Source organism: Euleptes europaea, chromosome 1, assembly GCF_029931775.1.
Source record: "Euleptes europaea isolate rEulEur1 chromosome 1, rEulEur1.hap1, whole genome shotgun sequence".
Taxonomy (NCBI): Eukaryota; Metazoa; Chordata; class Lepidosauria; order Squamata; family Sphaerodactylidae; genus Euleptes; species Euleptes europaea.
Window position 1 is genome coordinate 34,646,623 of NC_079312.1, and position 14,867 is coordinate 34,661,489.

At 45.5% G+C, this 14,867-nt stretch overlaps 1 protein-coding gene across 4 annotated transcripts in view; it reads left to right on the forward strand.

The window, feature by feature from the left end:
* The window catches only part of PTPRG (protein tyrosine phosphatase receptor type G), a 669,402-nt gene that overhangs the window by 357,646 nt on the left and 296,889 nt on the right, over positions 1-14,867 (forward strand). For all 4 annotated transcript variants that reach the window (XM_056855280.1, XM_056855289.1, XM_056855297.1 and 1 more), the window contains exon 4: positions 14,639-14,787. In XM_056855280.1, the coding sequence (XP_056711258.1) occupies positions 14,639-14,787 (149 nt within the window). The remainder of the gene's footprint in view (positions 1-14,638; positions 14,788-14,867) is intronic.

Here is a 14,867-nt window from a genome sequence, read left to right on the forward strand (position 1 = left end):
GGTCCCTTCTCCCCCTACCCATGCAATATATTCCTCATAATTAACATTAACTTTTCATTAACTTATTCGTCATCATCCCTTTTATTTGTTCCTTTGGGGAAGAAGCCTGACACAGTGTTTGTATGAGACACAGGTGCTCGCCCCCCAGCTCTTGCAGTATGTTTAGTTTTGTGCTTTTACAGTTTGCCATTCACATGTATGTGTAGGAAGAACAATGGACTCCTTTTACCCTGGACTCCAGTTCTTTATATGCGAGGCCTCATATGTTCAACATGTTAGCACTTTTTCTTGGGGGGGGTGTTAATTACAGAAGGTTGCGTTCGGCTGTAGCGTGGCCTTCTAAATATTTATAGAAACATCTATTTTACTAAAAATCCAAACTTAATGGCTTTCCGCTGCGGTCAGAAACATCTGCATAGGCTTTTTTTTTTGCAGCAAAATCTTCTGCAGTGGAATTTTAATCAGCTCTCTACCTTTTCATTTGTGGGAGGGCGAGAGGGCATCTTGTTATGCAGGAGAGGGCTTTCTGGAAGTCCCAAGGCGTTCAGGGCCGTGAGAACTGCGTTAAGGAAGGTGCTCACCCTTTTTACCGACTGTTTCAGGTGGCACAAGGCTCTCCTCAATGGGAATGTTCAGCGTGTTTTTCTAAGCCCCTAAGCAATCTAAAACTAAGTCCGTGCTTTCTCTCACCTCTGCTGTGTGCATTGGACACTACTGGAATGTTTAATCCCTCCCCGCTACATTGCTGTGGGGATTTTAATTGAGTGCTTTCAGCCTAAACCATAAGTTGCTATCGCTTCCAAGGTGTTTTTTTTTTTTTCCCAATGGCTGTTGTATATACTGTTCTTCTTGGCTGTTATCACTGTGCCACAACCTTGAACACATTAATTTGGGAATAAACTGAACTGATTTCAGGGCGACTCCCCTGTATTCCTACAGATAGCACCCTTATATGCAGCTAATCCTATGGCGACACCCAGGGTTACAAGGAGAGGGAGAGAAGAGAGCCAGTGTGGTGTCGTAGTTAGGAGTGGTGGACTCTGATCTGGAGAACCGGGTTTGATTCCCCACTCCTCCACATGCAGCCTGCTGGGTGACCTTGGGCTAGTCACAGTTCTCTCAGAACTCTCTCGGCCTCACCTACCTCACAAAGTGCCTGTTGTGGGAGAGGAAGGGGATTGTTAGCTGGTAGAGAAAATTGGCATATAAAAACCAACTCTCCTCCTCCTCTTCCTCCTCCTCCTTCATTTCCTTCTTCTTCTCCTCTTCCTCCTCCTCCTCCTCCTTGTCCTTCTCCTACTGCACAGGATCTTCTTAGTTCCATCACTGAGGACCAAAGTATTCAGGGCACCAGTATAATATATGAATGGATCTCCTCAGTGTTCTCTGGAAGTCAGCTGCAATTGTAAGGGGTGCAGCTCTGCCTCTGTTGGATTTAAGCCAGTAATCCCACCCTCATATACACATGAACTTGCATGGGCAGAGTTTGACCTTGTAAAGCTGATACAAAAGTGAAGGAGGATGATTTCTGCCGGTTCCCTCCTTTTTCCCCCTTGGAGACCCTCATGCCATATGGCATTACTACTCTTCACAAGTCCTCTGACCCTCATTACTGACTTTTCAGGGAGGTGCAGAGAGCTTCCATGGGAAGACACTAAAAGTTGCTTCCACAGACTCATTGGATCACAGAACCATTGGATCCAACCCAGGGTTTCTGAAAGGGAAGGAAATATGGAGTCTATACAAGTGGTATTGGTGTGTACTCATACTTGAGTGTATGTGTTTTGAGATCTTGCACTGCTTAGTAAGAGAGGCTGTAAAATGAACAATTAGATGAACATTTCAGATTGTACATCCTCCTAATTATCCTTTTAATTATTCATCTAAAACAAGTAAAATGACCCCTGACAGAGCCATAAATGATTTAGATATCATCAAATATTTATACAATGCAGCTCAATCCTGCTGTGCATTGTAACAGATTCACAGGAGTCTCCTTACTTATGGGACTTCCCGCGAAGTATGTCGCACTTTGAGAAGCCTCTTTAACCACCTCCCTGTCTCACCGTTCCTCGTGCTTATGCAAACACCCCTCCCCCCATCCCTCATCTTCTGCTTGTAGGATACCTCCCCAAAGGTATGACACACAAATCACATCCCGAGACCATATTTCAACACAAGTCATTTTGAGCAACATTTGTGACAGGCGAGGAAAGGGTTTTTGTTTCGTTTTTCATTTTAGAAAGCTCACAGAAAAGTGACTTAAGAATAACTTTTACATTGCCGTTGTGTGTCTAATTCACCCTTCTCTACTTAAGGGTACATGGACTCACATTCTAGCTGTATCTGAAGAAGGGAGCTGTGGCTCACAAAAGCTCATACCCTGTCAGGAATTTTGTTAGTCTTTATGGTGCTACTGGACTCTTGCTCTTTTCTGCATTTACATTACTGTCATTATGCCTTGGCTGTTTGTGTCTGCCATACCAGACAGAAACATAGCAGCACACAAGGTGCACTGCAAAGTGTGGATACAAGTTCCCAAATATTATTTTTTTAAATAACAAATTAGGTTCTTGACTCAAAACGAGGATCAGGGATGCGGGTAGCCAAGCAACATTTCAGCGCTCGGTCTTGCTGCCATCTGACTGGTCGGAATGAGTAGCCATAGACCATGCCAACCCTAGGACTGTTTTCGCACATGAATATATAAGAACATGAGAAAAGCCATGCTGGATCAGGCCAAGGTCCATCAAGTCCAGCAGTCTGTTCACACAATGGCCAACCAGATGCCTCTAGGAAGCCCACAAACAAGACGACTGCAGCAGCATTGTATAAAGGTGCCTTATACTGAATCAGTCCATCGGTCCATCAAAGTCAGTATTGTCTACTCAGACAGGCAGCAGCTCTCCAGGGTCTCAGGCAGAGGTCTTTCACATTACCTACTTGCCTAGTCCCTTTAACTGGAGATGCCGGGGATTGAACCTGGGACCGCCTGCAATCCAAGCAGATGCTCTACCACCGAGCCACAGCCCTTCCCTTTCATAAGCTGTTGCACAGTATCCCTTTGGGGCAAAAAGCCTCTTAGGAATTACTTCAAAATTTCTCCCAAGCAGGTCCCAGGTGTGCTGTTTTTTTTTTTATTGCCCCTTAGGCAGGTTAAGTTCATGCACGAAGCTGCTCATGGAGATAGAAAACTGAGCATTGTGAGAGAGCTTGAACTAGGCTCATCGATTGAACACATGAAGCTACCTTATACTGAATCAGACCACTGGTCCATCACAGTCAGTATTGTCTACTCAGACTGGCAGCGGCTCTCCAGGGTCTCAGGCAGAGATCTTTCACATAACCTATCTGCCTAAAAGAAGAAGAGTTGGTTTTTATATGCCAACTTTCTCTACTACTTAAGGAAGAATCAAACTGGCTTACAATCACCTTCCCTTCCCCTCCTGACAGCAAACACCCTATGAGATAGGTGGGGCTGGGAGAGTGTGACTAGCCCAAGGTCACCCAGCTGTCTTCATGCGTAAGTGTGGGGAAACAAATCCAGTTCACCAGATTAGCCTCCTCTGCTCATGTGGAGGAGTGGGGAATCAAACCCGGTTCTCCAGATCAGAGCCCACCGCTCCAAACCACTGCTCTTAACCACTACACGTCTCCTTTAACTGGAGTTGCCAAGGATTGAACCTGGGGCCTTCTGCATGCCAAGGAGATGCTCTACCACTGAGCCACGGCCCCTCCCCATTTCGGTGGGACTGGCGCATCCAGACCTAGGTAAAAGATTGAAACCTAACTTTTGGCTCTCACCATTGCACAGAAAAAAAAATTGAAAATCACTTGGTGGAGTCCCTAAAGGGTTCTAAGTCTGAGAAGCTTGGCTGCAATTTTGTGAGGTTATTTTCTTTCTAACGTGCCTTGCCAAAGCATATGCTCAGTCCTGTAGATTTGTTGATTACACAGCTGGAAAATTCAAATGTATGAGAAAGTCTCTTTGAATTAAGAGCGGTGGAATTTCATGCAAAGTGCTCTTTGATATCGCTACAGAGGCTCCAGCTTTTTATCTCTGCCTGTTAATGCAGCTAGCTGCTATTAATGAAAATCAACTTGCTCGCTGGAGAGATAAAATCACATAAAAACCATGTCAGCGAATGGTTGCTTCAAATAGATTCATTTTGCACTGGGGGCCCTGATTCAGAGGTGCGCTTCAGGCACCTGAGCAGCTTTGCTCTCGCCAACAGACCTGCTTGGCTAGTTATATGTTCTAGCCATGGCAACACTGGAGGGACCAAACTTGTGAGTCTAACAGCCCATTCCTGAGGGTGTGGGGGGGTTGAAAGTGCTCTGGAGGCGGTGTGACCCCGCTGCCAGCATAAATGGCCTCTTATCGTAGAATAAGGCACTTACACTGGCGGCAGGGGAAGTTCTGTCAGCGCCTGGGTGCCGCGGAGCTGCACGCAGCTCATCCAATGCCGTAGTCTCTCTGGGACCTAAATCCCAGAAGAAAAATGTGGTGCCGGTGTGGGGGGAGTGTTCCCAGTGCATTCCCAGGGATGGAGCTGATGGTAGTCAGCTTCCAAAGCCCCTCCAGCCCAGGAATGCTCCCTCCAGCAACAGCGTTGCTGCACCAGGTTTTTCCTGGAGCACCATCGCTGTTTTCTATGGGAGGGAAAGCCCCATTTTCTTTTTTAAAGACTTTTTTTTTTAAGCCTTGGGGCAGTCGGGGAGTCTCTTTGGAGGCGCTGCAGTAGCACATTGGATATGCTGACCCCAGCCGCCGCAAGGCTCAGGAATGAGCTGTAAGTGGTGGTGGTGGAGCAAAGTGCCATCAAGTCATAGCTCACTTATAGTTACCCTGTTGGGTTTTCCAAGTGAGAGACAAACAGAGGTGGTTTGCCATTGTCCGCCTCTGTGTGGGCTTCCTTAGTCGTCTTCCTTGGGCTTCCTTAGTGGTCTTCCATCCAAGTATTAACCAGGGCTGACCCTGCTTACCTTCTGTGATCTGACAGGACTGAGCTAGTCTAGGACATCCAGTTGAGGGTATCCAAGTGGTAGCCCTAATGTCTGAATTTCATAAACTCAAGTGTCTGTCAGCATTTGGGAGTTAATCTATAGAATGTCATTGTGCTTGATAGGATCAGATAAATAATCATAGCTGTAAGTATATTTTCTGTAGATTCTGAAAATCAGTACAGGGCCTGAAGAGGCTTAAAGGAGGAATAAAAACTCCTAAACTTCACCAACAGCCTGAAATATTTAGAATATCTATATATATCTATCTCTCTCTCTCTCTCTCTCTCTCTCTCGTGTGTATGTGTAATATAGATAGCTATCTATAGATAGATAGCTATCTATATTACACATACACACGAGAGAGGGAACAATAAATATTTAACTATTACTTACAATGTGTGTTCTACTTTTCAAAACAAGCTTTGTGGAAAGCAGCTAACGGTAAGATCAGATAATGAAACTTTAAAAAAAATAATTCAGTCTGAAAATTTAACGAAGCAGGCTTACAGGAGTTGTGGAATGACAGCAACATAACCTTCACCAAAAGCCAAGAAAAAAATTAAATAAGAGAGGTCTTTGCCTGGATTTTATACTCCAGTAACAAAACTTCTAGAGTGATCTCTCCGGGAAGAAGGTATACCAGAGACACAGTGCCACAGCTGAAAAGGTCCTGTCACACTCTCCCTAGACCCTGTGACAAAAAAGAGTATTGTAAAGATTTGATAAAAGAATGTGGGGACCCATGAGGAACTCACGGGGAAATCCCCTCACTGTCTGACTTGGGACACCCTCGCCCAGCCCCCTTTCCTCCCACTGTCGCCTCCTCCTCCCATCTTTTTCCTTCTGCACTGTAGTGCCGATGCAGAAGAACCCTTGAGGAAGATGAGGGATGGTGTGGTCAGCTGATCTTATTCTGGCTTCATCTGGTTCCATGGCTGTAAGTAGCTATAGGATTACTTCCTCCTAGTAAAGAGCCCCATGGTGCAGAGTAGTAAGCTGCAGTAGTGTAGTCCAAGCTCTGCTCACAACCTGAGTTCAATCCCAACGGAAGTCGGTTTCAGGTAGCCGGCTCAAGGTTGACTCAGCCTTCCATCCTTCCGAGGTCGGTGAAATGAGTACCCAGCTTGCTGGGGGTAAAGGGAAGATGACTGGGGAAGGCACTGGCAAACCACCCCGTAAAAAAACTAAAAACAAAGTCTGCCTAGGAAACGTCGGGATGTGACATCACCCCATGGGTCAGGAATGACCTGGTGCTTGCACAGGGGACCTTTACCTTTTTAATAAAGGGTAGAGAGCGCCAGGTACAGGCATTAGCCCCAAGCTAGCATGATTCATCAAGCTGCCAGGTGTTTCTAGTCCTGGGAGGCTGTACTTAACAGGCTGAAGAGAGCATCGAGGAGGAAGAGGTGGCACAGGGCTTCACCAGAAACCAGGAAGGGTTGTGGAACCAGACTGAGGGGCACGGTCAGTTTTGTTTGACTCAGAGGGTTGTTAAGAGACTGGTGCTCTTTGTTTATGTTGTGGACTCCACATTTGTATTACAAAGATATCTCGCCTCTAATAGCTTTCTTGACTTTTTTTTTGCCATCAAGTTACATCACCTCATCCCCAACTCTTCCATAAAGCATTACAAGGATGAGATAAAAATACTCCCATCATTTGTTCAACTGCAGCTACCATGGACTAGTTGAACAGGAAGCTCTTCAGCTAGCCGCAGAACCCAGCATCACTCTACTATGTTGAGGGAATGTCCTCATTGTATATTTCACATGGGTATCTTTGTTTTGCCCTGACCTGGATGGCCCAGGCTAGCCTGATCTCGTCAGATCTCAGAAGTTAAACAGGGTCAGCCCTGGTTAGTATTTGGATGGGAGACCACCAAGGAATACCAGGGTTGCTGTGCAGAGGAAGGCACTGGCAGACCACCTCTCTGTTAGTCTCTTGCCATGAAAACCCCAAAAGGGGTCACCATAAGTCGGCTGCGACTTGACAGCACTTTACACACACACATCTTTGTTTTGGGCCTCCAGCTTTTAAACAGAATAATAATTTAGGGGAAAAATAAACCATATGTTCATTAAGAGAAAATAGTGGCAGATAATCCGATATCCATTTGTGACTGTTTGAACGTAATGTACAGCGCTTGCCACAGCCCAAATTATTTGCTTCAGCACAAATCTGGAATGTTTTAGAACGTATTACGGAAGAAGTGCTCGAGTGTTTTGATGAAAAGCAGGTTTTCAAACTGAGGGAAGATAACCAACTAAGATTCTGCAGGATCAGTCTTCAAGATCATTTTATTTGATATCATCATTTTGCAACTTTGGCAGCAGAAATTAGTGTGTAGATGAAATCTGCCAAAACCGCAAAGCTAGGAGGATTTATTGATAGAGAAGAATATTTGAGAATTATGTGGGTTGAAATTGAACAATCGTACACACTGGAGTAAAGAAAAGGCGTTCAGCTGAACAGCGTGAAGTATAAGGTGGTGCGCTTGGAGATTCATTGTCTGGAGTGACAGAAGAAGAAAGATGTTGTGGTCAGCCTCAGGATGCCAAAGAATTGCCAGTGTGATACAGCTGTTAAAAAAAAGACACATGCAGTTTCAGAAGGACTCAGAAGAAATGAAGAAGCCTTTTTGCAGAAGTAAGAAAAATACTTACCTTCCTTTGCAGTGCTCTGGGATGATCTCATTTGGAATACTGTGTCTGTTATTGGCAATGCTAGCTCTTAGAGCCAACAGTTCTTAGACTGATGGAAGGAATCACCTCTCCATGACAACTGTGACAGTGTGTTAAACCAGGGGTCCTCAACATGGTGTCTGTGGGCGCCATGGCGCCCGCCAACACCTTTTCTGGTGCCAGCCATGTGTTTTTAGGAAGTGGGTGTCGCCAGTAGGGCTTTTGCCCAGCACAGCTTTTGATTGACTATTGGAGATTTGATTGGCTGTGTAGATTTGTTTAAATGTCACCACAGCACAAGGATCTACACTGTGTTACTGAAGTTAAGCTGTGGCAATGATTTTGTGGCTGGCTCCGCCTCCTGCAGCAGCCATTTTGTGGGTGCCATTTTGTTGCTGTGCCCACCGTGCCGTGTCAGAATTCCAAATGTGCCCTCAGGCTCAAAAAGGTTGGGTACCCCTGTATTAGACTAACATAGGATTCTACATCTGTAGTTGTGGAGAGGATGAATTAAGAAAACATCAGTATATTAAGAAATGTATTAAAATGTTGGAAAGGAGAAATTAAGTTTAACATTAGATTTTTGCAAGCGAAGGGCCCACAAGGACTTGCAGGGAGCATTTCATTTTCCCCTTCCCCCCTATTTCATCCTTGCTTTCCCTGGACCCCATAGCCGCTCCCCTTTTTTCTGCTTCCTTCTCTCATTCCTGCCCACCAGACAGCCTACCTTTATCTGCCCCTCGTCTTCAGTTTTTCCTCCTTCCTTCCCCATGGTAGCCTCTACCTGGGAAAACTGTGGCCCAGTTTTGCAATGCCAGCTGCCTGGCCCGGCCCAGCTGCTAAGTTGGGAAGCAGCAAGGACTTCCAGGGAGCACCTCATTTCCCCCTTGTATCCCCTTTCCCACGCTATATCCTCTTTTCTTATTCCTGGCAGCTCCTGTACACTCACCTTTCACCTTTCCCACCCACAAACCAAACCTACCTTTTATGTGCCCTGTCTTTAGCTATATCTATATATCTTTTCACAAAGTGTGCCTCCTGCTTGCTTAAATCCACAAATAGGGAGAACACTCACCCAACAGGTTTTTCAACAAACTTAGGGGACTCCCTGATTTTTTTTTAAAGTGTTGTGTGAGCATGCTTAGAAATGGTGGTGGCCACAGACACTTGGGGTGGGCTACCAGGCCATGGCCTCAGATACTGGGAGCCACTCCTGGGCTGTGCCGCTACCACAACGGATGCCTTGGGCCACTCCAGGGATGGCCGCCATTGCCGCAGAAAGCTGGATCTGGCCACTCTGCCACTGTGGGAGACACGGGGCGGCTCCTGGGCTGTGCTGCAGCGGCGGCAAACACCTTGGGCTACTCCAGGGATGGCCAGGCCTGGTTTTCTGAAGTGGTGGCTGTCGTAAGGGGGGAGAGGGCATTCCTCCTCCCCGAGAAGGGGAGATAGCCTTCGCTCCTCCCACGAGTTTCACGGGGACCCACTTGTTTATTATTTATTTACTGCATTTATACCCCGTCTTTCTCCATAAAGGGACCCAAAGCAGTTAATACCGTTCTCCTTTCCTCCGTTTTATCCTCCCAACAACCCTGTGAGATATCTCGGGATGAGAGAGAGAGAGCGATTGGCCCAAGGTCACCAAATGACCTTCTGTGGCAGAGTGGAGATTTGAACCTGGGTATCCCAAATCCTAGCCTGAATCTCTAATTACAACACAACACTTGCCTTTTGTGGTGGTTGCTGTTGGAACAGTAGTGAGCAGCCGGGCCTGGATAAGTCATGGAAGTTGTGGGATCAAATTTCCCAGTGGTTCCTGCCCTACCTGGCTCCTGTGAGTCTTCCCCCGGCCAAATCAGCCCTGGAAAAGAGCCAGGTCTGCCTTTTACTGACATAAACCAACTATAGCAATTATGTTGTGGTTGCCTAGTAACAGCCAAAGATTTTGTTGAATGTAAACACACACACCCCAATAGTGTGTGTGTGTGTGTGTGTGTGAGTGTATGTCTATAGATTTCTGGTTTTTTCTGCAAACCTGGGGTGTTTTTCAGGTTTGTAGAAAAACCTCTCTTGTCTGTTCATGGCTTCAAGCTCTGGATTGGAGGTATCTCTGGGATCCATAGATTTGGCCATGTTGAGACTTAGATGTATTGTTAATAACTTAATGAAAATACTCTTTTTGGAGACCATGACTTATTCTGTGGTTACTGGTTTAAAAGTTTGTTAGAGTGATTCAAATTATATGGAGAGCTGGACCAGATCTACAGATGCAGTAGAATGTTCTGGCAATTCGGGCTGTACCACTTATGACTGTGAGTGAATGGAATTACATGCTTAATGCTCCTCCATGTAAGCACCCCCTTGCAAATTAAAAATTAAAAATCATAGTAATGCCAAGGTTCATAAGAACATAAGAAAGGCCCTGCTGGATCAGACCAAGGCCCATCAAGTCCAGCAGTCTGTTCACACAGTGGCCAACCAGGTGCCTCTAGGAAGCCACAAACAAGACGACTGCATTAGCACCATCCTGCCTGTGTTCCACCGCACCCAAAATAATAGGCATGCTCCTCTGATACTAGAGAGAATAGGTATGCAGCATGACTAGTATCCATTCTAACTAATAGCCATGAATACCCCTCTCCTCCATGACATGAATATGTCCACTCCCCTCTTAAAGCCCTCCAAGCTGGCAGCCATCACCACATCCTGGGGCAGGGAGTTCCACAATTTAACTATGCTTTGTGTGAAAAAATACTTCCTTTTATCTGTTTTGAATCTCTCGCCCTCCAGCTTTAGCAGATGACCCCGTGTTCTAGTATTATGGGAGAGGGAGAAAAACGTCTCCCAGTCCACTCTCTCCAAACCATGCATAATATTATAGACCTCTATCATATCTCCCCTTAGCCGCTTTCTTTCCAAGCTAAACAGCCCTAAGCGTCTTAACCGCTCCCCATAGGACAGTTACTCTAGTCCACTAATCATTTTGGTTGCTCTTTTCTTCACCTTCTCAAGCTCTGTGATATCCTTTTTTAGGTGTGGTGACCAGAACTGTACACAGTATTCCAGGTGTGGTCTCACCATAGATTTGTACAAGGGCAGTATGACATCAGCAGTTTTATTTTCTATTCCTCGTCTAATTATGGCCAGCATTGAATTTGCCTTTTTTACAGCAGCCGCACACTGGGTTGACATCTTCATTGAGCTATCCACTACCACCCCAAGATCCCTTTCTTGGTCTGTCGCTGCCAGCACAGATCCCATCAGTGTATATGTGAAGTTGGGATTTTTTGCCCCAGTATGCATCACTTTACACTTACTCACATTGAATCTCATTTGCCATTTTAATGCCCATTCTTCCAGTATGCAGAGATCCTTCTGGAGCTCTTCACAGTCCGATTTTGTTTTAACCACCCTAAATAATTTGGTGTAATCTGCAAACTTGGCTACTTCACTGTTTAACCCCAACTCCAGGTCAGTGATGAACAGATTGAAAAGCACTGGTCCCAACACAGATCCCTGAGGCACCCCACTGCTCACATCCCACCATTGTGAGAACTGACCATTGATTCCTACTCTCTGCTTCCTAATTTCCAGCCAGCTCTCAATCCATAAGAGGACTTGTCCTATTATCCCATAACTATGAAGTTTGCTTAGCAGTCTTTGGTGGGGGACTTTGTCAGAAGTTTTTGGGAAATCCAAATACACAATATCCACAGGCTCATTCCTGTCCACATGCTTATTGACGCTTTCAAAAACCTCTAATAGGTTAGTGAGACAGGACCTACCCTTACAGAAGCCATGTTGGGTTTTGCCCAGCAGACCTTGCACTTCTATATGCTTGACAATTCTATCTTTAATAATGCTTTCCACTAATTTACCCGGAACAGACGTTAAGTTAACTGGCCTGTAATTTCCTGGGTCCCCCTGGAACCTTTTTTATAAATGGGTGTTACATTGGCCATTCTCCAGTCCTCTGGTACAGAGGCTGATCGAAGGGACATATTACATATGTTTGTTAGAAGTTCAGCAATGTCCCATTTGAGTTCTTGAAGAACTCTAGGATGAATACCGTCTGGTCCCTGTGACTTGTTAGTTTGCAGTTTGTCTAGACCAGGGGTCGGCAAACTCATTAGTCAAAAGAGCCAAATATCAACAGTACAATGATTGAGATTTCTTTTGAAAGCCAAATTTCTTAAACTTAAACTATATAGGTAGGTACACTGTTTATTAACTTAATAAACTTTAATTAAAGTTTTAAGTCTTAATTAAACTATAGGCACACTGAATAAAACTTGATATCATACTTAATAGTGATCTTATTTATTGATAAAAATTAAATTGTAAGTCCCTGCCATTTCCCCCTCCCCGTCTGGAGTCCTCGTCTGGAGGCCTGGCCTACCGCCATAAAAGCCTATTGGTAGACCTGGCCTCTGGCTGAGTCCCATTGGGAGGCCAGGTCTACCCATTGGCTTTCTTGGCAGTAGACCTGGCCTCCGGAGGCCCATAGAAGCCAATTGGTAGACCTGGCCTCTGAAGGGGGACTTTTTCCCCTCCTCGGAGTCCAGGTCTACTGCCAAGAAAGCCAGTGGGTAGACATGGCTTCCCAATGGGACTCAGCCAGAGGCCAGGTCTGCCAAAGGAAGCCCGCCCCGCCCAACAGCTGATAGGCAGGGGGGCAGGAACCAACGAGCTGCCCACCCAGCAATCGCGCGGCTAGAGGGGAGGGGAGGCTTTAGCCTCCCAACCATTGAGGGCAAGGGAAGGGGGACCCGGCCATTCTCCACGGTGGGGGGGGGAAGACAGCACGCCCGCTCGCCCACTCTCTCTCTCTCTCAGGCGCGCCGGCTCCGCAGCCCGGCTGCCAGTGCGAGCGGGCGCAAGATCAGGGGCTCCGAACCAAGCTCGGAGAGCCGCACTCAACGGGCCAAAGAGCCACATGCGGCTCTGGAGCCGCAGTTTTGAGACCCCTGGTCTAGACGTTCTAGGACTTCCTGCCTTGTTACCACTATTTGCCTCAGTTCCTCATTTTCCCCTCTCCAAAATCTCTGTTCAGGAGAAGGAATCTGCCCTGTATCTTCAACAGTGAAGACAGATGAGAAGAATTCATTTAGTTTTTCAGCAATCGCTTTATCCTCCCTTAGAGTTCCTTTACTCCCATTGTCATCCAGTGGTCCAACCGCTTTTCTAGCTGGTTTCCTACTCCTAATATACTTAAAGAATTTATTATTGTTTGTTTTGATGTGTTTAGCAATAAGCCCCTCAAAATCTTTTTTTGCATCTCTAATTATCTGCTTGCATTTCCTTTGTGCAAGTTTGTGCTTGCTTCTGTTCGCATTGTTTGGGCAAACCTTCCAGTCTCTGAAGGAAGACTTTTTTTCTCTAATTGCTTCCTTCACCTTATCTGTTAGCCATGGTGGTGACCTCTTGGACTTCTTACTACCTTTCCTGACCTGTGGTATACAAGCTAGCTGAGCCTGTAGTAATGTGGACTTGAGTAACCCCCAAGCCTTTTCAAGAGATTTAACCCTCTTAACCATTCCTTTCAACTTCGTCTTTACCAGTTTTCTCATTTTAGAGAAGTTCCTTCTTTTAAAGTCAAAGGTAATTGTGTGAGATTTCCCAGTCACTTTCCCACTTACATATAAATTAAATTTGATGCCATTGTGATCACTATTGCCAACTGGCTCAACTACATCCACATCCCGCACTAAGTCACCGGTTCACTTTTCCCCAGTGTGGTGTAGTGATTAAGAGCGGTGGTTTGGAGCGGTGGACTCTGATCTGGAGAACTGGGTTTGATTCCCCACTCCTCCACATGAGCGGCAGAGGCTAATCTGGTGAACTGGATTTGTTTCTCCACTTCTACACATGAAGCCAGCTCGGTGACCTTGGGCTAGTCACAGCTCTCTTAGAGCTCTCTCAGCCCCACCTACCTCACAGGGTGTCTGTTGTGGGGAGGAGAAGGGAAGGTGATATTAAGCCAGTTTGAGTCTCCCTTAAATGGTAGAGAAAGTTGGCATATAAAAACCAACTCTTTCTCTCCTTCTCCTTCTTTTTCTTCTTTTCCTTGTTTTATTTGTTGATTTCTTTTTCTTTTTATCTCCCCCTCCCTTTCCCCCCTCCCCTCTGGTTAGGGCAAGAGGGTGAGTTTATGGGAAAGAAAGGTTGTTTGATAGTGTTGCATTTAAAAATAACAATAAACTTTAAATTAAAAATGTAGCAATGCGTAATTCGTTGCATTAAACTACGTATTGATGGCATGTTTCTAGATACATTGCAGAAGATAATTGTAACCAAGTACTAAGCAAGTACTACTGGGGAAGTCCTACCATCAGAGTTGCTGAGTATATAATGAATACCATTAAGGGATGGCAAATTGTTGGTTGCTTAATTTATTATGTTTTTATCCTTGTTTTTTTATATTTAATAGGGGGGAAGGTGACTTTTGGATTTTTTTGTGGCACAGTGTCCTGGTTAGCATTGATATGGTAAATAATTATTCCCCCCCCCATACACTATACAGGTGCCTGTCACAAGTTTTGTCACAAAAGAAAATATTTGTTAGAGTTGGAAAACCAAGGCAGCAATCCTTGTAAATAATCCTAGCCCACCTAACAGTCTGATCCTACTCACTGATTTTACCTGCTGAAGTGAAATCCTATCCTTGTCAAGTGGGGAGGAGATGTTATGCTGAGTCCCACATGGAATCCTTTTACTGCAGAAAAACTGGTTTTACTAGCTTCTGGTTTGATAAATGTCTGTCAGAACGGCCAGTACTCCTATGTTCAGGAGCGTTACATTTAGACATTGGGGAACAAATGGCCTCTTGGACTCTATAAGGACCAATCAACCACTGTCCCAGTGAAAACAATTACAGCAGACCTTTTCTGACCTCTGTGACAGAAACATTTTCAGCTGTACTCTTTTCCCCCCTGTCTTTTTTCATACAGTTGCTATCCTCCTAAAAGATGACTATTTCATCAGCGGTGCAGGGCTACCGGGCAGATTCAAAGCAGAGAAAGTGGAGTTTCACTGGGGCCAGAGTAACGGATCAGCCGGCTCAGAGCACAGCATCAATGGGAGGCGATTCCCAGTTGAGGTTAGTGGAACAATGGTGCACTCACAGTTTCATGGGGGGGGGGGACATATTTCTTTCATATGAGTCTCAACAGAAACTTG